The 25846-nt window shown below is 35.0% G+C and overlaps 3 protein-coding genes across 3 annotated transcripts; 1 reads left to right on the top strand and 2 right to left on the bottom strand.

Annotated features, from left to right (window-relative positions):
• Positions 1–2776: 2776 nt before the first annotated feature.
• Positions 2777–4646, top strand: LOC125208121 (putative serine/threonine-protein kinase). The gene is made up of 6 exons (XM_048107678.2): positions 2777–2968; positions 3068–3183; positions 3295–3511; positions 3594–3831; positions 3979–4129; positions 4198–4646. Exons 1-6 carry the CDS (start codon positions 2803–2805, stop codon positions 4507–4509), a joined length of 1200 nt encoding a protein of 399 aa, XP_047963635.1. The 5' UTR covers positions 2777–2802; the 3' UTR covers positions 4510–4646.
• Positions 4647–4743: 97 nt separating this feature from the next.
• Positions 4744–7457, bottom strand: CCR1 (CRINKLY4 related 1). The gene has a single exon (XM_048107677.2). The coding sequence runs from the start codon at positions 7168–7170 to the stop codon at positions 4897–4899; it is 2274 nt and encodes a 757-aa protein (XP_047963634.1). The 5' UTR covers positions 7171–7457; the 3' UTR covers positions 4744–4896.
• Positions 7458–22966: 15509 nt separating this feature from the next.
• LOC125207813 (aquaporin PIP2-4-like) lies at positions 22967–24248 on the bottom strand. Its single transcript, XM_048107312.2, has 3 exons — positions 23596–24248; positions 23363–23503; positions 22967–23247 (listed from the first exon to the last, which is right to left on the bottom strand). The coding sequence occupies exons 1-3, from the start codon at positions 24181–24183 to the stop codon at positions 23128–23130; spliced, it is 849 nt and encodes a 282-aa protein (XP_047963269.1). The 5' UTR covers positions 24184–24248; the 3' UTR covers positions 22967–23127.
• Between the last annotated feature and the right edge of the window lie 1598 nt (positions 24249–25846).

Genomic DNA, 25846 nt, shown 5'->3' with positions numbered 1-25846 from the left:
AAGAATACACGGATATGTGAATATGAATATAAATTACGTGATTTTCAACAGATAAACTGAAAATTTTCTTATCTAAAATAAGGATAATGATTTTTTGATATTATGTGAATATCAAAATCGACTTTAAGTAGTAATTGTGCACTATATATTTTTTTTTGTAATTAAATTTATACTCACGTATATAATGATAGGCTTGTGTACATATATGCGCCGCCTAAAAGTTATCAACCCCAAATTCGACTATATAGAAGAAGACTTTGGCTATTTCACAAATAAATCTCTGGAAGCTAAAGCCAATACAAATCTATTTTTCCTTTCTCTCTCGCGACCCTTTCTCTTGTTTTTTGATACTAGGTATTTTTAATTAGTTGCCGGACCAATCTGAGTTCTTAAATTAAGATGTCATATCACTAATTATTGCATTTATATCTTAAATGAGCGTGTTAATGTGCTCACATAAATCCATTAATTATGATACACATGGCACAGCTATATAAGTATGAATCATTTGTTCTTTTATTTCAAATATATTTCTTATACTGGAGTATTTATTTTAATCGTTGTTATTAAGTAATAAGTATAATTGGAGTAATGAAAAATATAAATATAAATTTGATGAATATCATTGGAACAATATTATCAAACATAATCATTTCTTTATCAAATTGGTGACCAATTGCAGGATTAAACAAAATCGTGTTCAATTTAATTAACTATATTAGACTTGACAAGAGGAAAGATGGTTGACGGCTGCCGTTCAAAATTGAATCGAATTTACCAAAATTTGTTCAGATAAGTATTTTAGAATATTTCAAATCGGTAAAACGACTTGCCCGCTCGACCGTTAATTAGTGTCATGTAATGAATTCTTTCGACAAAGTCAAACATAAATATGTATCATTATCATGAAATCTTATTTTCTAAGAAAATGTGTTCCAAAAAATCTTATTTTATGTTTTGGGGTGCTTAGTTTGCCCTATCTAATCTAATTAATCTTATCTAAATTTGTATTCATTCCCAATGTTCCATTTTACAAGTTATGGACTTTTCTGTTTAAATTCTCCCGATGTAGTTCCATTATAAGTGAATAAGTGATTGACTTTCAAATTTTGATCGTCCCACGGTAAAAAAAATGAACTATTTTACTTTCTTTTACTTTATTCTCTCTCATCATTTTATTCTTTTTTTATTTTTCTACTGCATTGTCTCTTTACTTAGCTCTATAAATATTATTTCCTTAAATCGTATACTGAAAAGAATTTGATTGCTTGAGGTGAGACGGAGGGAATACTAGACATTTGTTAAGAGCATTCCCAGCACACGACTCCCGCTACATCATCATTCCCCCCATTTTCTGCGTTAGACCACAACTTTCATAATGAAGGTGCTTCTCTCCATGCTCTCCCCACATTCTCACATTAATTTACACTATTCAATCCAAATAAATAATAATAATAATAATAATAATAATAATAATAACAACAACAACAACAGCAACAGCAACAGCAACAGCCAATCAATAATCTCATTAAATAATTAACACAATTATTCCAATAATTATGAGTCAATTCCAATAATTCCCGATTTTCATGCATGGAAAATATGATAATTTTAAAATATGGAAATTTATGAAAAATTTCAATTAATCAATTTTCATGTATGAAAATATGAAAATTATGGAAAATTCGTGTATTGAAATATGGAAAATACGACAAATTCAAAATATGGAAATATATGGAAAATTCCAATTAATCAATTTTAATGCAAGAAAATATGGAAATATATGAAAAATTCCCATTAACCAATTTCATGCATGCAAAAATATATGAAAAAAATTCCCATTACAATTTCCACAATTTTTTTAAAAAAGAAAACATTCGCCCCAACCCCCCGAAAACCACCCCCACCCCTTTTCTCGTCGCGTCGCCGGACTCCGCAGTGGGCGCCACGAGCGTCCATTCCGCAACTGCGACGAACGCCCCTCCGACGCTCGCTCGTCTCCATCGGCGCATCGCGCCCCCAACCACAGCATGGTTCCGTCGCGGCCTACTCTTTCCCTTTGGGTTGAGAATGCTCTAATTGCTTAAATGGAAGCATTTGAATTCGTTTTTTCTTCTTCTAACAATAAACAAAGAGAAGTTGTATACAACCATAATTAAGAATGCCTGCTAATTAAAATACTTAAATGAATACCAATCATTAAAACATAAATTAAACCTTATATTCCATCCGTTCACATTCAATAGTCACACTTCTTTTCATTTTGTAAGTCACGTTAATTCTTCACCTCATTGGATAACACAACCCACTATTCTTTTCTACATTTTCTACTTCTACTATTGATTTACATTCAACTAATATTATATCAATTATTTTTATCCTATCACATAGTACTTTATACAGGAACTATGTAAATGTGATTCTCATCAATATATATAACCCTCAAAATCATGCATGATGTCTGCATATGTGATTTATTTTTATTTATCAAAGTTAAGTCGGAATTTTTTGTTAGAATTTTTAGAATTTTTTTTTAGCGTGTTAGCATATTAACCAGGTCCAAAATTTCATGTAGAATGTCTGCTCCTTTGAAAGAATTACCAACCCATGGATTAAATGTGTGCTTTCTACTATTACTACAGTTTATTAAAAATATCAATTAGCAGCAGTCCTTTTCACATTAAAGATCGACATTATTAATATACTAGTATTAAACTTTCAACGGGCGCTGCCTTTAAGTATTACTCCTATTATTTATATATATCCTTTTTATAGTGATCAAACTTGGTGCCTAACACGCTTATGAGTGAATTCCTTTTCCTCCCTCCCAACTTGTCCAACTACAGAAACCAAAACATTATTGACTCAAACATGAAATTTACACCTTCCTTTTTGGGATGTTTCAATCCCTCCACGCCTAAGTTTACTGAAGAAACTGATAATGACTATGTTAAAGAAGAAGAAGTAGGTGCGTATGATCATATTCACAATTGTTTTTTTCAGCTTCTTCATTATGATTATGATTATGATTATGATTACATGATCTTTTGTGGGATGTTTCGATCAGGTGTGACAAACGTTCCGCATCCAAATTTTCGTGTATTCTCCTACGACGAACTCAGAGTCGCGACTCAAGGATTCAAGAACAAGATCGGAGAGGGTGGATTTGGTACTGTTTACAAGGTTTCACCAATCTCCACTTTCTTCTTGTTATTTTTTTTTTGTTTGGTGACACTTTTTTTTTTTTTTTTATTGAAAAACATTTTTGTTGGTCAACTATCAATAATATTACAGGGGAGGCTGATTGGTGACAGATTCATAGCTGTGAAAGTTGTATCTGTGGAGGTTGAATCGATGCGCGGTGAGAGGGAGTTCATATCTGAGATCGCAGCATTATCCGACATCAAGCATGACAACCTCGTGACTCTCAAAGGTTGCTGCGTAGATGGAGCACAAAGACTTCTGGTCTACGATTACATGGAAAACAACAGCCTCGCGCAAACATTTCTAGGTATTAATTTGAGATACAAAAACTTTATGTTGGTGCATTTGTAAATGATTTTGTTGTTGTTGTTGACGAGGTTTTGTAACAGGGGCGGAGCAAAAGAGGGAGAGGTTCAGTTGGGAGCTGCGGAAGGGGGTGGCTTTAGGCGTCGCGAGGGGGCTTTGGTACCTCCATGAACAAGTCAATCCTCACATCATCCACCGCGACATCAAGGCCAGCAACATTCTTCTTGATGCCGACTTCACTCCCAAGCTGGCCGACTTTGGCCTCGCCAAACTCTTCACGGACAATGTTTCCTACATCAGCACCCGCGTTGCTGGAACACTGTAAGCATATGCAAAATTGGTAAAGTATGTCAGAGATAAAAAGAGAGAGTAAAATATTAAAAGTGGACTAATTTTATGAGACCGACCAAAATGGCAAATGAAGACTATTCATTCTGTTTGTAACTTGTAACCCATTTTTACTTTCAGAGGCTATCTGTCTCCGGAATATGCCTACAGTGGCCACCTCACCCGCAAATCGGATGTCTACAGCTTCGGAGTGCTGCTGCTAGAGATAGTCAGCGGCCGCCAAGTCGTTGAGTACCACGTTCAACACGGAGAACAGTTCCTCGTTGACAAGGTAATATGCATAAATATATTTGTGTGATAAAAATTTATGAGACCATATTTTTGATAGTGACATGGCAGGCATGGGAACTGTACAATGCCAAAAGCCTTTTGATGTTGGTGGATTCTCAGCTCAATGGAGACTTCCCCGAAGAAGAAGCCCTTCGATTTTTGAGAGTCGGGCTGCTGTGTGTGCAGGAGATTGCCCGGCTCCGTCCTGCTATGTCTGCGGCCTTGAAAATGCTCAAGGGTGAGATGAGTACAGAAGATGTTGACATTTCCCAGCCTGGCCTTGTTTCTGATTTGATGGAAGTTAAAATACGACGACGTGTTTCATCAAACTTTACTTCTTCCCCGGCATCCAGCAGTAACAGCAGTTTCCAAGCGCGATAACACAAGTCATCGAAAAATAGGAATTCAGTTGCAAATACAGTACATTTTTGTACAGAAAGAGATGTGTATCACTTTTGTCTTCTCTTCGCTTGTATTACTCTGGTTTAGTACAAATTACAGTTCAATTTTTTTTTTAATTAGAATCCCTAAGTTACATCTCTAACGTTCCAAAGAAACAGAATTGTTCATTACCAAATTTGAGATATTAGTAATAACTGAATGTGTAGGAATTCATTTCTGTAAACCTGAAGATAATCTGGATTGAGCTTGGTAAGGAATGAGATTTACAACAAAAAATGTACAATTGCAGGATTATTATTACACAAAAGCATTTTTAGGAAGAAAAAAGAATTACACCCAAAAAATGATAGAAAACAGAATCCGAAACTACAAAACCAATCCTTCCTTGCCTAACTGGTCGAGTAAAAGAGCCAAATCCGACATGGACGCCCTCTGATTAGGATCTTCTCTCAAAGCAAGCTCTGCTATGTCTGCAAGTTTCAGCAGAGGCTCCACGTTTCTCGGTAGAGCCACGTAGCGATCAATTATGGCAGCAGCTCTCCCCTGTTTGATCTGAGGCAGTGCCCAATCTACTATGCCCGGAGGGGAACACTCCTCGTCGTACGCTTTTCTCCCACTCAGTATCTCAAGAAGCACAACTCCGAAGCTATAAACATCCTTTTTCATCTCTGCTTCCGAATCCACTTCCTTGGGTGTGAGGAGTCCGAAGTCTGATATCCGGGCTCCCCAATCAGCATCCAAGAGGATCTTCGAGGTCCTAATGTCGCGATGGACTATAGGAGGCACGGCTTCCTTATGCAGGTATTCGAGCCCTTTGGCTGCCTGCATTGCAATCTTGAGCCTGAGGGTCCAGTTCAAAGTCGAGAGGCCGCCATGGAGGTGGTCGTGGAGGGTCCCGTGTGGCATGAACTCGTAGACCAGAAGTCGCTCTCCCATCTCCGCGCAATAGCCCAGCAAGTTTACTATGTTGGCATGCCTGAGATTGCAGAGGATCTCGAGCTCAGTCTCGAAGTCTCTGCTATTGCTGTGGATTATGGTAGCCGCATTGGCTCTCTTCACAGCTAAATGTCTTCCATCTGTGAGAACTGCTTTGTAGACAAAGCCATAGCTTCCCCTTCCGAGCTCGTTGAACTCCTTGAAACCGTTGGTTGCGTCTTTCAGCTCAGAGAGGCGGAAAACCTGAGCCACCCCGGGGCACGGGGCGACTGTAGCTGGAGCGTGCTGATCCACGCTTCCATCTGCTTCGAGATCAGGCTTCCCGAAGCAGGAAAGGCACTGCCTCGTCTTCTTCCCTTGCTCGTCCCTCGCGACACGGGGGAGAAGGCACCAGGCGATCAGGATGAGCAGGAATCCCGAAGCAGAGGAGCCGATGATGAGGAGCAGCTGACGGAGCTGTTCCCCGTGTGATTGCGACTGCGACTGAGGTGATGACTTGAGCTTGCAGACATCCTCGCAGGTGCTGTTCTGGCAGAGAGAGCACGGCGTGCAGACTCTATCCGCGTTGGAACTGCAGAGGCTCGAAGGGAAGAAGCCCTGTGTGCAGTTGAAGCCACACGGGGAGCAAATGCTGAGATCCTTCCGGACGCACAAGCTCGTCAAATCAGGCTCGTTGAGAAGGCTGGCGTTGAAGCCGAACATCCCCTCGCCGCAGCCGCCGGCTCTGCACAATCCCGGGCTGCAGAGCTGCAACGGCGGATCGAAGTTGACTTGAGAGGAGACATTAGCGAACCAGCAATCCAGAACCAGATCGCCCTCTCTGATTCCGCAGTTGAGCCACTCCGAAGAAGCGATGGAGAGGAATCCGGCGCCTTTGGGGATCAAGGAGGCGTTGAAACTCCCCCAGCACTCGATCCCGTGATTATCCTCCCTGATGCCGCAGAAATGCTGCGCCCCCGCCGCCAGCGCCACTAGTCTTATTCCGGATGGAGGAGTAATGCCTGTATTGCCCCAGCATTTAATCTCGCCGGACCTCTGAGAGACGCCGCAGATTGAGTCCACATTGGAAGCCAGCGCGACAAAATTGTCCGATTCAGCGGAGACGGCGAGAGAAGAGGAGTTAGGGCCCCAGCAGGCGATGCCTCCGTCTAAAACAACGCCGCAGCTGAAGCCATCTCCGGAGACAAGCCGAGTGAAGACGAGGGAGCTAGCGTTCTGATCGTAGAAACGGATGCTCTGTTTTGAGATAAGCGAGGTGTTGGAGACTCTGACAATATCCCAGCAATCCACGTTGCCGGAGACGTTCTCAGAGAAGTAGGATCCCCGGATGGCGCAGACGTGATCCTTGCCGGAAGCAATGTGGGAATAGGCATTGAGTTTCAAGGCATCCGGAACGAGATCGGAGGTTTTGTTGAATCCCCAGCATAGTGGCTGTGAATTGTCCGCCATGATGCCGCAGAGAAAGCCATCGCCGCCGGAGAGGGCGGCCATGGGGGGCAGAGCGGTGGAGAAGCGAGAGGAGCTGGAGGCGGATGAGGAGCTGTTGTTGGCGTCCCAGCAAATGACGGCCTGCTTGCCGCTGGCGTCAATGGCGCAGAAGAGAGGGTAATCTCCGAAGGAGGCAGAGATGGGGCCCATGGAGCCGAAGCCATATGCGGAGGCGGCGAGAATGAAGAGATAGAGGAGTTGAAGAGGGACTTTCATGATTGTGATCCACCAGAAGAAGAAGAAGAGTAGAGAGGATTGGGATGGAGGACATGGAGTGAGTACTGATGATGAGGAGGACAGAACGTGGGTGTTGCGGCTCTTCCCATATTTACACTTTTCTTCCTTTCTTTCTTTTACTCACACACTCAAAACTGGATCAAAAGCTACTAGATCTACCAAATTACTACCAATTAGTACTATGATTTATTAATAATCACCACTATAATTTTATTTATTAACAAGATTAATGACATGTATAGTTTGTTTTCTTTCTAAGATTCCGCTCACATGCAGTGATTAATTTGCAAAATGGTTTGAACTTGACACAATTATTTTAAACCTAATTTTTTCTTTTTTTGAGATTTGAGAGCTACCAATAATGAAATATTAGTATAATGATGAAGGCTTAATTGATGTGGGCAGTGGGCTAGTTGATGGAGTTACCATCTAGCATATATGAATATTTATATAGATTTGTAGCTGGCAAACTAAACAAATACTACTAATAATAATAAAATAAAATGATGGTGGGATGGGATGTATACACACACCATAGAAGATCAGTGCGAGTACATTCTTGTCATCCTTTCCGCACATGCATTTCACTTTGTCTCCATAAATTTCCAGTTTTTGACCTTACACTTTCCATATGAAGAACTTGTCCTTTTCTTGCAACAGCACTTATTTGTTCTATTTTTAATATCAACGAATCCAGTCATCTTTCAAAAGTAACAGTCAATAATTGCAAATGTAACTTAAAATAACCCAACTTACAAAAATAGTCAATGTTCGAGTAGGGACATATTGAAGACCATGTGACTAGAGAAGCGAAGAAGTTTAATGGGTCAATCGATGATCGTGTATGTAAAAATGTATGCATCATTCTTGGTCAAAGATCAACCAAAAACCAGTCCAAAAGATAGAGAAATATGAAATTTTCTAGTCTATCATTAGAGATGTACAATTTTACATGTTGTAGTCCAAGATGTCGTTGAGTCATATTACCACAAAATGAAAAGGTTCAATGCATCAACGGAATTTCGAGAAAGAGGCCCCATTCCCTTTTGCAATTATTTTCGTTATCATCATAATATGCATATATATACTCACAGATTTTTTTTAATCTATATGGAGTATAATAATTTTGTTGCAATTGGCACCTTTTGGATATTAATAATTATATCCCACTTGTGCTAAATTAATTTTAGGCGTCATGTGATTTGTCTGCGTAGAAAAGACAGACATATTTCCTCATAGATTTTTCTGAATATATAAACTAGAATCTTGAGATCATATTAACATGATTTTAGATTCGGAGGTTGTGAAATCAATCCACCTATTAATACTATATACTAGAATTTCAATTGGTTTATAAAACTCAATTTAAAAGAAAATTTGAATCAAGCTCAAGTTGCATGTTGTTTCGTACCTCATTAATTAAGGTAATTGATAAAATATGAAAATATGAATTAGACCACCTGGTGATGTAGCATATGATCTTTACTTATAAATGATCATGTACTAATGCAACAGATGATATCAAATAACTCACGAGAGATCTCACTAAATATATGGCTTGTGATGTAAATAATGTAATGTATGTAGTTTCATACTCCCGTCGCCCTAGTAATGTCAGATCATATATATTTCTTTTGGGTCGTCCTATTACAATTGATTCATTTCAATTTTTATCAAAGTACAATATAATTATTCTCTCTATTATTTCTCTTTCTCTTTCTCTCTCTTTCTTTTATTTTACTTTTCCTTTAACTTTATTTTCACCCCACTTAGCTCATCAAATATGGAGTATTTATTAATTTTTGTGCTAAAAAAATGTCTCATACTAGTAAGACAATACTTTATCATTCATAAACAGATGTAAAAATAAATGTAGTAAAATTAATTTAACAATGAAAGGATGTATATCCAATTTAAATTTATATTTGTGAAGCCTTATAATTAAAAATAATATTTATGACTCGCATAAATTAATGCAATCAATGTGAATGGATTTGCCTTATGCAAGATTTAAATGTGTAAATTTAACTCACTCGATATAAATAAACAAATGAAATTCCAGTTGATAAAATATGGAGTATGTAATGTTTGACTCGATTCAATTAAACCTATTTGCACGAATGAATATTCATGTGTCATGCATGTAGAAATTTATTATGCATTCAAACATTTAATGCTTCTTTATCGCATTTATGATATGGAAGCATTTCCCAGCTACTCCATCGTTATTACGAGTCTCATTTCTTGATGATACAAATTTTAAGAACCGTTAAAAAAGTAAGTGGAAAACCGTCTCACAAGAATATGGACTTTTAGTTGGACACTAGTTTTAATCCACTGATACACTATTTGTTAACACTAAAAATACTTGCATATATACAAGGTAGATCTAGTATAGCTAAAGGCCAGTACTGAGATATCGAATACAAGAAATAAGATTGCAACTGACTATTATATACTAAGCGTCATATACCATTTAGAGACACGGGATTTTCGGTTTGATTTATGTACTAAACGTCATATACTATTTAGAGACACGAAATTTTCGGTTTGGTTTATAAACTAGACAGAAATATATAAACAAATATAGAAAGCATAAAAATAAATAATACAAAGCAGACTAAAGAATGTAGAATTTTATGGTCTACAATCACGAGCTAATATCCATTCAACTTCCTTGAATTACAATCTCTAGAGAGTTATTAAGCTATCACAGATGTAAAATCACATCTTCTCTCGAAGTACACAATTTGTAGATTGCTACCTAAAACCGAAGTTGCATTAGTGTAACAACTCCTACAAGCTCACAAGATAATTTGCTTCATTCAAAGGCTCAATCTCTCAATTTTATTGGCAATAAAGACGTCAATTTCTCCTCTTTCAAATTAAACTACTCATCTCTCGATTATTGTAGTAGAATCTACATGTATTTATAAGATGGTCAATCAAACAAACATATAAGCACAAGAGAAATTGAAATAACTACAAGAGCTAACGAGAAAAATCAATTGAATAAATAACTCATAACATAGCATGTTTACCAAAATTTCCACAAAAGACGTTTCCTACTCATAGACAAGTAGGAAAAACAACAATTAATGTACTAAACATGAAATTAAACAAAACAAAACCCAAGGTTGAATTATGCAGTCCTTAGTCTTCTCTTGCCTGGATCTGCAGATATATCCGTTACGATGGAAGATGGATGAATTGTGTGTGGAATATGAGATGGAAGAAGTATAAAGAGGCAAAAGAATTGGAGGCTCTTAGATGAATATTATGAATTAGGTTATGAAGTATGCTTGAAAAAGGTTTAGACATGGTAAAAAGTGTCCCCCAAGTAATAGAAAATATGGTATTTTCGTGTCCTTCAAAAAATAGGAGAGATTTGGCTTCACAAGACAACAATTTCTTTCCTTCATTGAATTCCTGCCTAATTTCCATAAGTTCTTTACTGCACTGCACGACGTTCGTAGGATGACATAACTTTCTCCACATAACTCCGATTCAAATGTTCAAGGTACGCACACGAAGCACTTTCGAAAAAGAAGAGAATGGTATATAGTAGGCACTGATTGCACATCAAAATTGCTGACCGAATAGGCTTGAACTATAACTGTTGCACCTTGACATTTTTGCACATTTTCTATCATTTTATGTCATTTCTCAACAAACACATCAAAATACCAAAATGTATAACATATGCAATTTTAAAACATAATTTACATGATTGAAATTTAAAACAAGTCAAATCTAGGCCTTAAAAACATGCAAAATCCGTGTTTATCACGCACAATTGATAAATTAAGAGAGATGTAGAAGGAAAAAGAAATTAAAATATTTTTAGTGGAGCATTGGTCTCACCTCAATAAAGAGAAAAGAGTGTCTAAAATTAAAAAGTGCATATTCTTGTGGAATGGACTAAAAAGGAAAGAGCGCATATTCTTGTAGGACTGATGGAGTATGTGAGTGAAATGAATTGGTGGAATGTAAGACCCCATTACTATTTATAGTTAAAATAAACCGGGACTCCTATTCGTAGATGGACTAAAATGGAAAAATGGGACAGCTATTCGTGGGCGGGCGAATGGAGTATTTTGTTATTCTAATAATGATTCAGATTTTGGTATATATGTATGTATAGATATAATAACTTGATCGAGGTCTAATTTCAGTTATTGGATGAGAAAGATGAAAGTTAGACCATTTTCGATGCTTTAAAACCTAAACTAGAGCAGATAATTAGTTCTAATGATACTCTAAAACCAATTTAGTTTTCAGTTTTGAGTAAAATAGTAGTAGTACATATATTTGTGCATGCACTAAAATAAATCCAAATTAATTTTTCAAAATTTGTGAGTAAAAATAGATAGTGGTTAGAGAATATTATTTTAAGTTTGAGTTTAATGTAAATGACCGGAGTAAACCCTAAATGACCGGAGTAAAATCACTATTAGATGTGACATTTACATTAAAACGAGTTTGAGATTAGTATAAATGGTTGGAGACGTTTGGAAGTGTGATATTGTGTCAATGTGTGGGCCTAGAATCTAATATATAAATTCAATAATTTAACACACAAATCAGATTCAAAGATATCGTACATGTTTCTCAGTAATGTTCATTGGCGGACATAGGTAGAGTTGAAGAGGGGCTTAAGCTCATGCGTTCAATTTTTTTTTCTTTTTGTCAATTGTTAAATATTTTTAAATTTTTAAAATACAATCTTTAGCCTTCCTAAATTAACGCTATTGAAGACAAAATTCCTAAAAATTAAATGGTAAAAGGGCTCGGCATTGTAAATCTGCAGACGCAAATGGAGAAAAATAAATGGTCGTCATGGTTTTGGGGACGAAGATGACCCAATTCCAAAAAAAGTAAACACGTACTAATAAATAGTACTCCCAATTATATAATGGAAGTTTATTTTTATAAAGTGATAGTTTCAAGTTTTGCGAGTTTACTAATTTTGATGTGTTCAGGTGAATAAGTTGAAGTTGTATTCATTAGTAATATATCTCTCTTTTACAACTATTGCAAGATAAAAATTTAATTTATTTTCTAGAATTTTCATATTTTGCATAATATATTTTTTCATATGTACTACTAAGTATTTTATCCATCCATGATTCGTTATTTTAATTATCTTTACTCTTTTAATTCTGCTTGGGGTTTAAGGAACTGTATAAAAAATGGATGGAAATATTTAGTGGAATTTGAATCATACTTTTATATATAGTATTAATTTTAATAAAATATTATTATGAGAGTTAGTGGAATATGAAATCCAATGTAAATGAGATAACTACTATCAGACGAACGAAAAAATAAATATCATTCAATTATTTTGGGTAGAATTAAATTCATTATTGTGTTGAAATAAATTGAAAGATGTCCTGAAGTATATTTTCGATAATCTTGATGGCGAAAATCACACATAACCAATATTACTAGTATCTGTTACATATCCACTTTAAAATATTACTGATATATATTGCATAACGAATATTACCAGTATATGTTACTGACTCATGCTAAATTTGCAATCAATATGTCACCCACAAGTGTATGGGGTATGTAGCATGTGGCAAGTTGAAATTATCGATCCTCGAAGACTAAATGGCGGCTTGAGTACTACGATCCAACTTTGAACACTATCTAGACTAATAAAACGGGTTTTTGGTTTTTCTTAAACTACGAGCTAAGAACAAAGATCAAGTAAGCAAATAAGATCAAATTAGGAAAGTAAAGCAAATAAAAGGTAGTTTTCACACAAATTGGGAAGGTAGGGATATGGATCCGTTGGTATGGACCACGGGTGTTCACCTAGGGATCATGCTCATCTATTGGGTCTCATGTGTGGCTAGGAAAGTCGGATTAATTGGTTAGATCCCCTCTCGGGTGCATCTCTAATGTCGGAGTCTCCTCCCTACACTTCAAGACCGACTCCTAAGACCTACGGACCCAAGCCCCCTCTCTAGCTATGCATCTCTCGATAACATAAAACGCACGGAGTTGTTGATTATTTAACAATCTAATCAAGCATTTCTCAATGACAATAATTAGAACAAGACATATCTAATTGTTAGCTAAGCAATTAGATAATGAAAAAGCCCAATAATCAACAAAACCATCACAAAAGAGATAGATAAGCAAAAATCAAGGTTTAACCCATGGATTCCATACAAACTTCACCAATATCCCTAATAAAGTCTTAGCGACTCACAGTGGAAGCTAAAACAAAAGTAAATACGAGAAAAACAAAGGAAAACATAGTAGGTATGGAGAATAGAACTACCTAAGGTGGACTTGATGTTGGGGAGAATCTTCTTCTTCAATCTCTTGAAGATGGAAGCCTTCTTGCCTTCAATCCTCTTGAATCTCTCGATCTCTCTCTCAATTTTGCAGTGGGGGAAGTTAGGATTCGAAAATGAGTGAGAACCCTTTTATACTTGGAGTGAAAATCAGGATTAAGTGAGCAATTATTCAAAACACCCGGTCGGGTGATCTGTAAGTGACGAAACACCCGACCGGGTTTTCTCCCTGAAGCTCGACTTCTTCTTCAAAACACCCGACCGGGTTTTCCGGAAAATTGGGAAACACCCGGTCGGGTTTTTCTTCTGGAGCCCGCACAGTTTCTGCAAAACACCCGACCAGGTTTTCCGGGAAATAGGAAATACCCAGTCTGGTTTTCTCTCTGGAATCCTCCTCAAAATTCAGCTTCAGCTCGTTTCAACCTGATTTCATCATAAAACTACGACAAACCCATTAACTCACCTAATTAGTGTATATGTGGTGAAAAACCTATATTAAACACCTTAAATCATCAAAAGCACTCTCTAAACTATGAGTTTGTTAGTTACATATCCACTTTAAAATTTTACCGGTATATGTTACATATCCACTTTAAAATATTACCGGTATATATTTTCAATTTATGACATCCACTTTAAACCATATTTACAGAACCACACATAACTATAACTTGTTCAAACATAACTTCAATTCAACATATATACTAATTGATATATCTAATATTATGGTAGAAAATTCCTTATATAATAATAGTTTCTTCCACATCCGTTCTAAATATCTATAGGACTACGAGTGTCTAAAGGAATATAGTGGGATTTAACCAAATGTCTCAACACCTCCCCTATATCCCCATTCATCGTCGTATGAGTTCTGACAGATGTAGTAATTCATTTTTTCTTCTCGTTCACGAACATTCTTTTTTACTTCACTTCCATAGCCTACGATAGTGATAGTGAAGGCATCAAGTTATGCATCCATTTTGCCACTAACTAACAAAATGTCCTTAGTTTTCCATTGTTCAAAGTTATCAATCTATAAATGGCACCAGTTTAGCGCATGTAGAACTTGCTCCTCGGTGTATAGTTTTTCATAGTCAGCTAAACGAATTTTCTCATTAAGATCAATATTGTTTCTCATTTTCCTTTTTTCATAATTCTTGTAATTTTAATTTTAGAATGACGATGAGACCCTAGCTTCGCAAATCCTCTTTAATAATAATGTTGATAAAATTGATGATTGTATCTGTCTATCTATCTATAGGATCTTGATGCTCAATGTCTCTCCAAATTGGCCGCATTCCCTTGTTATCGAAGTCGAAGCCATCAATGTCTCTCAAAATTGGCTTGAAGCGGTTGGCGACACTTTCTCATAACAAACAAACACCATCGGCGAAGATAGCCAGAGACGATTACCTTACTATTGTAAAGCACGTGATCGCCTCCGACGACAACCAAACCAAAAATGTCGTCGTCTCGCCTCCCTCTATCCATGTCCCACTGTGCCAATGCGCCATCACGTCGGGCGGCTCCACGCGCGCCCAGCCGCAAATATCTGAAATCAGAGAGCATGGAACACCTCGAACCCTTCTACACGCAGATTGTCTTCACGCTTCTCGCCGACGGAGTTCGTTTATTTGGACCTCACTTGTCATTCAGAGGTGGGATCTGGCGAGATTGGGGCCACACTCTCAAGCCTACTTTTCGAAATACTGTCAAGGTTTGTTCTCACTTATTTACCCTTAATTAATCCTGTTTTATTATAAATTCATTAATGATTAATTTTCTGGCCATTTACTTTGCAAATTACTTTGAAATATCCATACTAAAACATGCGCTCTGTATTTGCTCTGTATATTGTAGTGTGATAGTATGCTAAAATTTGTTTGTTTATGGCGTCTAGACAGGTGGACATAATCCATGAACTCTTGTATAGATTTTAGCACTGAAGATCTAACACGAGCCACCTCATCATCAAATATCGTCACTGTAACAACAAGCTAGAATCTCACTAAAAGGATGTATTGGATTTTTTTATAATAAGGCACCAAACGGTATATTATATCAAACGGTATAGTGCACTGAAGTTCAGTATACCGTCCCGGTAAGGAATACTGAAGTTCGGTACGATATTCCGAAATATTGATACGGTAACGGTAGTGATATCATTCATACCGAAAGTTTGGTGCGTAATTTTGCATACCAAAACTTTCAATACTGTAATGGTATACGGTACAACATTTTCAGTACAATACACCGTACTGACCCAGCTTTTGGCGCATAAATTAATGCATAATTGAAAAAATAAGAGAAATGAGGAGAATAGTTATAATAGTGTTAGTGGATAGTGGGACCCACATTTTTATTTGTTAAAATACATTTTCAATAATTATTTTAACACAACTATATTTGTTGTGTTGAAATATTATTTCTTGTGTTAAACTATGATTCAAATGATTTTTTCGAACGTATTAATTACAATAATAATGATAAGAAATAATGTTGCTAATAACAAAAATAAGCTAACGAAGTAGTACGATTCCGTCCCAAAAGATAAGGATATTTGAGATGACACGGGAATTAATGCATAATTGGTAAAGTAAGAGAGATGAAGAGAATGATAGTTAAAATAGTGATAGTGGATAATGGAACTCACATTATTATTAGTGTTTAATGGTGAACTCTAGTGGTATAAATTGTAAATAAATTGATGTATATGAGTAATGAGATTAGGAGAACTTTCTATAAATTGAAAGGAGATATTTTTATGGGACTGGCGAAAAAGGAAAGTGTCCTTATTTTTATGGAACATGGGAATATAATAGTAAGTTAATGAAGTACTCCCTCCGTCCCACAAAGATTGTCCTACTTTTTCATTTCCGTCCGTCCCACAAAGTTTGTCCCATTTCACTTTTTACCATTTTTTGTAGTGGACCTCATATTCCACTAACTCATTCTTACTCACACTTTATTATAAAACTAATATATAAAAGTAGGACCCACATTCCATTAACTTTTTTAACTCACTTTTCATTACATTTTTTAAAACCCGTGCCGGGTCAAAGTGAGACTATCTTTGTGGGACGGAGGGAGTACAATATTTGAAAATTAGTAGTAGTAATAATAATGTCTTTTTTTACTAAAACATTGTATTAAGGTCAGGTGATTATAATTTTGAATTTATCCTTTCAAGTACAGTGAAGGCACATGAATAATAAAATAAGAGATAAAGGAGAAAAGAATTTCATAATTATATGGGAGTATATAAATGCAATTTACGTCTCAAGCTAAACTACAATACATTTGATGAAATCTATTTATACATATAGACAAAGATAATTTTGAAGATATTTATCATGTGATGCGTTAAAATGACAACGCCTCTTAAAGTAATACCATACCACCATTCATAGTCAATCATTTGTATACATCAACGAATAATCAGCTGCCATGTGGCAATCATAAAAAAATGCTCAAGGGTAAATTTTTTCGGCCAGCAATATCCAATACGCTAGACAGCAATCTATAGATTGCTGTCTAGCGTTTATACTATTGTTGTGTAGCGTTATTATATTGCTGGATACGTGGTATCACAGTGTCACTTTAAGAGGTATTGTCATTTTAACACAAACCTATTTATCATAATATCATATAAGGTGAAAATTTATAATTTATATAAAATTATTTCGTATTAATAAATTTGTAAATGTCATTAGTGGCGGCAGTTTCATATTTAATGTATATGTAATGTGCATGCATACAAATATGCAATAGAGAAATGACTATTTTAGGTGAAAATTTATAATTTCATTAAAATTGTTTTTTATTAATGAATTTGTACATGAGATATAGATGTAATTCATGGTGGCAGTTTCATTGTTGAGTTTTGTCTGCCAATATTCAACAATAAATTGTGGTACATTTGTTATAAATTGTGACACATTTATTAGTAAATGATAGTACTTAAAATTTCTTTATTAATCGGTGTTGTAGATGTCGGAGGAATGGGATCATAGTCCACATACGAAAGAGGAACTTACGTGAGCTTTATATTAACGCCAAAACATTGTATGGACAAGGCTATAAAAGTTGAGTAATATTGTGAAGAAGCAATGATGCAGATGTCTATATTCTACTAACCTTAAAATGAGATTGTATTAATATTATTTTTTTAATAAATAAAAATGCTCAACCCTGAAAGGGAGGCGAGCCTAATACTAAAATAAAGAACAAAGTGAAACAAAAACAGACAACCAAGCAACTAAAGCAAAACCAAGCCAAAAACAAAAACAAGGCAGCCCAAGAAAAAGTTCCTAACAACTAAAAAAGCGGACAAACAAATCAACATCAACACAAAAACAGACTACTCACTCAAAGATTGTAGAGACATTCGCACCACTGCTTCTTCACCATATTAGTCACCTCACTTTCTCCTTATTCTTCCTCCTCAACACAAACAATATATTAGGAGTAATATTATTGGCTGTATTTGTTGTTGTTTATATTAGGAGTAATATTATTGGTTGTATTCGTCAGGAAGATTGAATAAGGTTCTCGGACCTTCAGTTTAATTTTAGAGCCCAAAATCAAATGAGTTTTGACTTACAGTTGTTCTATTATAATAATGTGTTCTATTTTTAATAAATTGCTAATGGAGTCTAGTTTTTATTTAATTTTATTTTAGATTGAGAAGAGTTCTTGAGTTTATTTGATGTCTAAATTTGTTGGGTTGTTCGTAAATCACTTAATTGCATTTTTAAAACATACATTTGGGCAATTGGCTTCATAATATTTTGATATCATTGATGATTTTTTTTTTACATATTTTTAGTATAATTTGTGTGATAATTATTTCATGTTAATATTTTGAAATTGAACTTATGTTTAAAAATATAAATACAACTTCGAGCTGAAATTAAAATATGCTTCTCTTCGGACATATATTTTCTAAAAACTTATGAATTATTATTTTTTAATTTTCATTCAAAGTTCTATTTAATTATATTTCTTTCAATTCTTGGTGATGGCGTTTCAATATTGAATTGTAGGAGAATATGTTTATAATTATATATTGTTGACGTGTGTTTGCAGTTTTTTTTATTACATATCCAAGAGATTTCAATTAACATTTATGAGCTAATTGGAATAAATAAGTTTTTTAATTTAATTTTTTGGTGCATAATAATTTGATACTATTATATACATTTAGAAGAAAGTATAATGTGAAGTGCATCAGGTGACTAGTAAATCATTACCCAATAATAAGTACTACAGTAATGAAAAATGATTACATTTGTAATGGGAAAATCTAATATAAAAAACTCAGACCATATTTACGTACGGACATGCATAATACTATTCTCTAATTATATATTGGGCCATTAAAGTATGCATTGCATGCGCTAGCTTGGTCAAATATTTCTATGATATTGACTTCTACTCCATCATCGCAATTGGCCATTAACTAATTAAATAAACAAAATTAAGGTTAAGTTAAGATCCGCTTCAATTAGAAAAGCAAACGCATATCAGATCCATCATGTGAAGGGCAAAGTCAATTAATTCTGAATGTTTCACTAAATTAATTAAGGAGTGATGCTCAATTTAAGTTGAATTTTTAAAGTTAAATAGTCACAATTATTAAAAATGACTGTAGTGCGGATGATGAATAAATGTAGGTAAGTGGTGATGCAAGTTGAGAGTATGGTACAACTACAAGGCATATGGGAAAGCAATGAGTAGTAACAGAGCATTATAATATAGAAGACAGATAAGCAAACAGATCTTATGGAGATGGGGAAAACTGCAGATATTGTCTTCTTCTATCATTTAGCAATCCCTTTCTCTATTTGTACTATATACTACACCATTAGTACTCTTATTAAACTATTATGAGAGTGAGAGAGAGAGAGAGACATGCTTTATTTTTAAGTAACTTTCAAGAGTGAAATCTTTGCTTAATTACAAGGAGTATGCAGGAACAAAAGATTGAGCTTGATTCCATTACTAATGCTTTAATAAACTTGTTACCTATTTCAGGCTTAAGCTTTTAGTGATTAATGTTGTGCATTTCACTGGTGTATTTAAATATATGTTAAACTATTAAAATATCCTTAGAAATTAATACAAGAAAGAATGGTTACATGGATAAAGAATGTACACTTCATAGTAATAACAGATTAGATTATCTATACTATTGCATATTTGTATGTATATAATATGATATGTGTATATCATATATTTATGACAGGTCGAAATGTCGTGTTGGGTTTGGCCACATATTAATGTGAACAAAGGTAATCAGTAACCAATTTGGCTACAAAGGGAGTGCTATGGCCACTAGATAGAATTCAAACGGCATGGAGAATTTAATAAATTAAGGATTTACATTTTCACATGCTTTCAAGTACTGCCCCATCTATTCAGTCATAAGTGACGTGTATTCGTTTTTGGAACGTCATTCAAAATAAGTAATTTATTTTGAGTCTCTTGTTTTATTCTCTCTTCACTCTTATACTTTATTCTTTATCTCTTACTTTATCCCTTTCCATTTAACTCTCTAAACTTTATTTTCTTAAATTTTGTACCTTAAAAAAATGTCTTACTTATGGCGGAATAAATGGAGTGAGTATTATATATCTATGTCAATAAATTAATCACGTTGGTCAATCAGAGTTTTGGATCAACTCTATTTAAATTTTGAATTAATTGAATGTGGATTAATCTTATTGAAATTTTCAATTTTTATTCTCAAGAATCTTAAGTTTAAATTATATAAATAATAAATGCATGATTTATACAAAATTTATGATAAGAAAAATTACTCATATATGCACATTGTAAAATATTTAATTTAAAGAATTTTAAAATATATACATCACTCAAATATGATTAAATATAGTGGTATTAGTTTAAAAAAATAAAAACTATTACTCCCTTCGTCCGTCATTTATAGTCTCATAATTCGGCACGAATTTTAAGAAATTGTTTGACTTTGTAAAGAACAATGAGTTAATGGAATGTGAACCCATTTTTATATATTAAATTTATAATAGAATATGAATGTAATGAGTTAGGTGAATGATGAATCCATTTACTTAGAATATAAAAAGATAGATGGGACTTTAAATCGTGGACATCCCGAAATGGTAAAATGAAACATTATTTCTAAGGACAGAGAGTATAATCAATAAGAATAACATTTTATTAATCTTGATTTGTTAAACAATTTAACTTATATAAATAGGTTAGATGAATCTTGACATATTTAAAACATAATGCTAACATCCTTAAATTTCCGAAATATTCTTTTTGAAAAATAATTTTTAATTTATTTATTTAGTATTATATAAATAAAAAGGCAATAGTATATATAAATACATTAATGTAAATTTGTGGAGTGGTTTTATTTTTTTAGTTATTCATATATCAAAATGATCATTTATTAATAGGAGTGTCAAATCAGTTGTCAAAAAAAACTGAAGAATAGGCACCAGATGTACATAGTGCTCACCCAGCGAATTTCAGGTCATCTCTAGTAGAGCTACGGGGTAATTGGATGCAAGCTAATCAAGTTGAAATATCATCTAAGTTAAAAAAATTTACAATCACAATCCTAGGTAATAGAAAATTATGTAATTAGGGCATTTGAAGCTGTATTAGCACATAAAATCTCTTACCTGGTCTCAATCGTGCGTTTGATGAGCATGTTAGTCTTAGTAAACGGATAGTATTATATTATATGATTTTTATGGCTCGAGGAAGCCCGTCTTAAAGCCCATGTTTTAGCTTAGAAAATTAATTCACCATTTCAGTGGATTACACTAACAGTTTTGGGAGTAAGACCTAGATTGTAGGATGAAATTACTAAGTTTTCCCTTGTCTTCAACTATGGATTTATATGAAATTATGTATTAAAACTTTAAAAACAGCATTAGAGATCCTTGAACTTCGATTTATTATCATTAGAAGTAGTTTTTATTTTTTGAATATTTTTCTTGCCTGAAAATACCATAAGGCCCCCTGAAAGGCATTTCAGTCAATCACTTTTTCACTTTTTGCACATAATTTCAAAATAAGTATTAATACAATTCATAAGTATCAAATTAAGTATCCAAAAGGTATATACATTTTCAATGCACATGGTTTCTTCTCTAGGTTGGTCCAAACATGGATTTGATTCAACAATTTTTGGTACAGACAATCTAGCCTCCTTGAATCTTGAACCCAGATCTTCGGCCCTCCAATATTTCATATTGTTTCTCCAACCTATTTGTCATATATTTTTCGAATTCAATACTATCATACCACACGAGTTATAATTGACTTGCTTTCCGTTTCACCCTCTTTCTAGGTTTTGGTTTTGACCAAGTGACATCGTCAATAACAACTCCTTTCGACTTCAATACGTAGACTTCATCCAATAAATTGTCTTGATCTTGCTTAACATTCACCATGGCCTTAGTCTTTGCTAGTTTAGCACAATACACATGAACTTCCTTGCATAGTTGATGTGAAATTTATGAATATTGTAGGACAATATTCACATATTATTTGATCTTTTCATATTTGTTTCAATTTTCTTAATATTGTAGGACAATTGCGAAAAATTAAAAATTTATGATTATTATACTCATAATTTTAAAAATTATGAAACTGACTAGAAATTAATGAAAAAATTATGATTTAAATGAAAATTATTTTTTTAATAATTATATAATATTACACAATTGGTTCAACTTCATTGGAATTATACCGAGAACATTATGCCCGTAAAGAAAGGGCCATATTGTCCAATTGCATGATCCAATTAATTATTTTCAATTTCTAGTACTATGATATATCTAATACTAAGTAGGCCCACAGGCTGAACAATGGCTACCAAAATATAGAGGCCTATCATAATCCGGGATGGCCCATTTGATAGCATTAGAATTTAATCTACTCCCCTCCCAATTAACACTTGCGATTTTGATTTTTTTCTCCATAATTTCCAGCTTAAGTCCAATAGATTGATATGGCTTATTGTCCAGAAAACCTATCATCTTCTACAAATTTATAGTAGTAATCAATCCTAAAAGGCATGTGACTTAATTTTTATAGTTCTAACTACAGCCCATTCCAATAAAGCAATATTATAGTACGAGTATATATACTTATTCGCTCCATTCTCCTTACAATTTAACATGGTTACTTAATATGCATGCTTCCGCAGATCATAGATGTGAAGGTGATAACGACAAAAATATGCGGTGAAAAAAAAGAAAGTTGAACATATATTTATTTTAATGTACATTTATGAATTTGTGAAATGCAAAAGAGTTACTCTGGTAGATTTTTAGTGTGCTTGTGACCCAATAACCTGATCATGAGTAAAAGTAGTCCTTATGTTATATGTTGGCATTTATCATGTGTGTCCAACTCAACATTGACAAGATCCACAGTTGTTTTCTTAAAGAAGAAAGTAAATACAAACCAGAGAAATATAAACTTTATTACTACTAGTTTGATACAAAAAGCACTATATTTATTTAGTGCTTAAGCCGGAACGATAAACAAAAGTAAAAATTAAGAGCATATTTTGGCACATTTATAAAAATAAGTGCCAAGTAAAAAAACAGAGTCCTTAATTATAGGAAGAGCTCCGGAATGATCCCAGAGCTTTGACTGCTCCTGCCCTCAACACAAACTGGTGGTAGATCGCTGCAATCACTGCTCCAACAATTGGTCCCACCCAGAATATCCACTGTAGTTACATTTCACACATCAAACAAAACCCCATCCACTTAATTTCCTCATAATAATGAAGCTGTTACTACTAAAATAGAATTAGGTGAATTAGGTGAGTATGTATCTAGTACCTGGTCATCCCATGCCTTATCTTTTCCGTAAATGACGGCGGCGCCAAAGCTCCGGGCTGGGTTGATGCCGGTGCCGGTGATCGGGATTGTGGCTAAGTGAACCATGAACACCGCAAATCCAATTGGAAGTGGCGCCAAAACCTACAACATCCGTGACATAATTCAATTAGTATTCTTCCTATTTTTATATATTAATTTTATAATTAATTAATTAGGGAGTATTAGTCATTTACAGGGACGTGGGAGTCTCTGGCATTTCTCTTGGGGTCAGTGGCGGAGAAGACGGTGTAGACAAGAACGAATGTGCCAATGATCTCTGCTGCCACTCCTGTGCCGGCGCTGTATCCGTCGCTGAGCTCGTTGGCGCCGCCGCCGTACTGGAGGTAGTATGTCTTCTGGAAGGCCTTGACGAGGCCGCAGCCGCAGATGGCTCCCAAGCACTGCGCCACAATGTAGAGCACGGCCCGAACCAAGGACACCTTCCGGGCCAGGAGCAGCCCGAAAGTGACGGCCGGGTTGATGTGGCCCCCTGAAATGCCAGCGGTGCAGTAGACGAGGACGAAGATCATGCCGCCGAAGGCCCAGGCGATGCCGAGGATGCCGACGCCGCCGCACTGGTCGGCGGCGCTCTGGTACTTGTAGCCGATGACGGTGAGGACGGTGACGTAGAGGAAGAGGAGGGTTGCGATGAATTCGGCGATGGCGGCTCTGTATAATGACCATTTGCCCAGCTCGTCCATGTCGATTAGCGGCGCCGGTGGAGGATCTTGGTAGTCCTTCACGCCATAGTCATGTCCGCCGACCTCCACATCTTTCGTCATCTCGATTGATCGAATCAGGAAATTTAATTATTTGAATTATTTGTGGTTTGTTGAGTGACCTATATGATGAGCCTCATTGCTATTTATATGAGGAGATACTGCTTTCTGGAATGTCTGATTGGACTTATTTTCGCCGCCCCATTTAGCTAATTTTTTTCTATTGTAAATCATTCATTCCAACCCGTCTTAATATTTTTATGACTTAATAACATTTACTCATTCTTTAATCTTTAATCTTTACTATACGCTAATGCTCTCTTAATTATGGAATAACCACTACTAAATTGTGGACTATTCTGTGTGGTGACTTTGGAGTTGAAGCTTCGAGATTTTGTTACATTAATTCGTCCCTTTCTTTTTCACAGGAATATTGTTATGCTCTTCTTTCTCCACCTAACTTTTTAGTGTGTTAACTGGACCTATCTTATTTATATCTTTTTTTCATGTTCACGTAAAGAAATGTTTGCAAAAGGGAAATAACTTAACTATATTTGCTCAAACTCATAAAGAAGTACTATAACTTAATTATATTGAAATAGAGGGAGTATAAAATTCCCTAAGTACAAATAATTCACAAGTATAAATTGCAACAATCATTCTCGTATGAATAGATACTATTCTAACTCCGGTAACATATATAAGTGAGTCATTTTTCTTTAAAGTAAAAAAAAATTTCTTAATTTATTTTCCCATCTATTTTATTCTTTCCATTCATCTATTTTTTTCTTTCTTATATTTTACTCTATACTTAATGGCTCGTTTATAGCGAGAAAGGATGAAGTATCACATTTGGGCGCAATTCATTCTTAGTACGGAGTAAAAATAACTAGGCAAAAATGAACGGAACATTTTCTGTATAAAAATGGAGACATATCAAATCACGGTGGTAGTGTGACAAAACCGACCGGGAAAATATGGCATAGGAGAGTCAGCACCACCGCCCTTGGACCCACTCTATCATCTCAACCTCTAGATTCCCGCCACCTTACTCCAACAATCATTTGTGCTAAACTAATTTAATCAATTAGACTGTACACTTTTTATAATGTTGTTGCTCATGCCACGTGTCGTGAGAATAATGGTATATCTAAATATTCACTGTACTAATTTATGGATGTGGAATTGTGGACTAGCTTATTTGGACGGTCGACGAGAGTAATAAAAAACCATTATCGGTTATCCTGCGACTTTGGGAGGATGAACCTTCTACTGCCACACATGATTTCCCCATGTTTATTTTTCTCGAAACTAAATGCCCGTTGTAACTTACTCCCTCGTGCTAAAAAGTTGTCCTATTTTATTACTTCCTTCATTTCATAATAGATGACATGTTTGAGGATTGGCATAAGATTTTACGAGATACTCCCTCCGTCCACTATTAGGAGTCTCATTTCTCAATGGCACGGGTTTTAAGAAATGTTAAGAAAAGTAGATGGAAAATAGTTAGTGGAATAGGGGTTCCACTTGTATATATTAGTTTTAAATTAAATGTGAGTGGAATGAGTTAGTGGAAGGTGAGACCTTATTCCCATTTATGGTAAAAGTGAACCGGGACTCTTATTCGTGGACGGACTAAAATGGAAAAACGGGACTCCTATTCACGGCCGGAGGGAGTATTATTTTCTATATTTGATGGAGAGAGAAAATAATATATTTATATTAA

This window comes from Salvia hispanica, chromosome 6, assembly GCF_029641045.1.
Source record: "Salvia hispanica isolate PSC_SH4W2 chromosome 6, Shi_PSC_v1, whole genome shotgun sequence".
Classification (NCBI taxonomy): Eukaryota; Viridiplantae; Streptophyta; class Magnoliopsida; order Lamiales; family Lamiaceae; genus Salvia; species Salvia hispanica.
The sequence above is the reverse complement of the archived record's forward strand: the minus strand, read 5'-3'. Positions and strand labels throughout refer to the sequence as shown.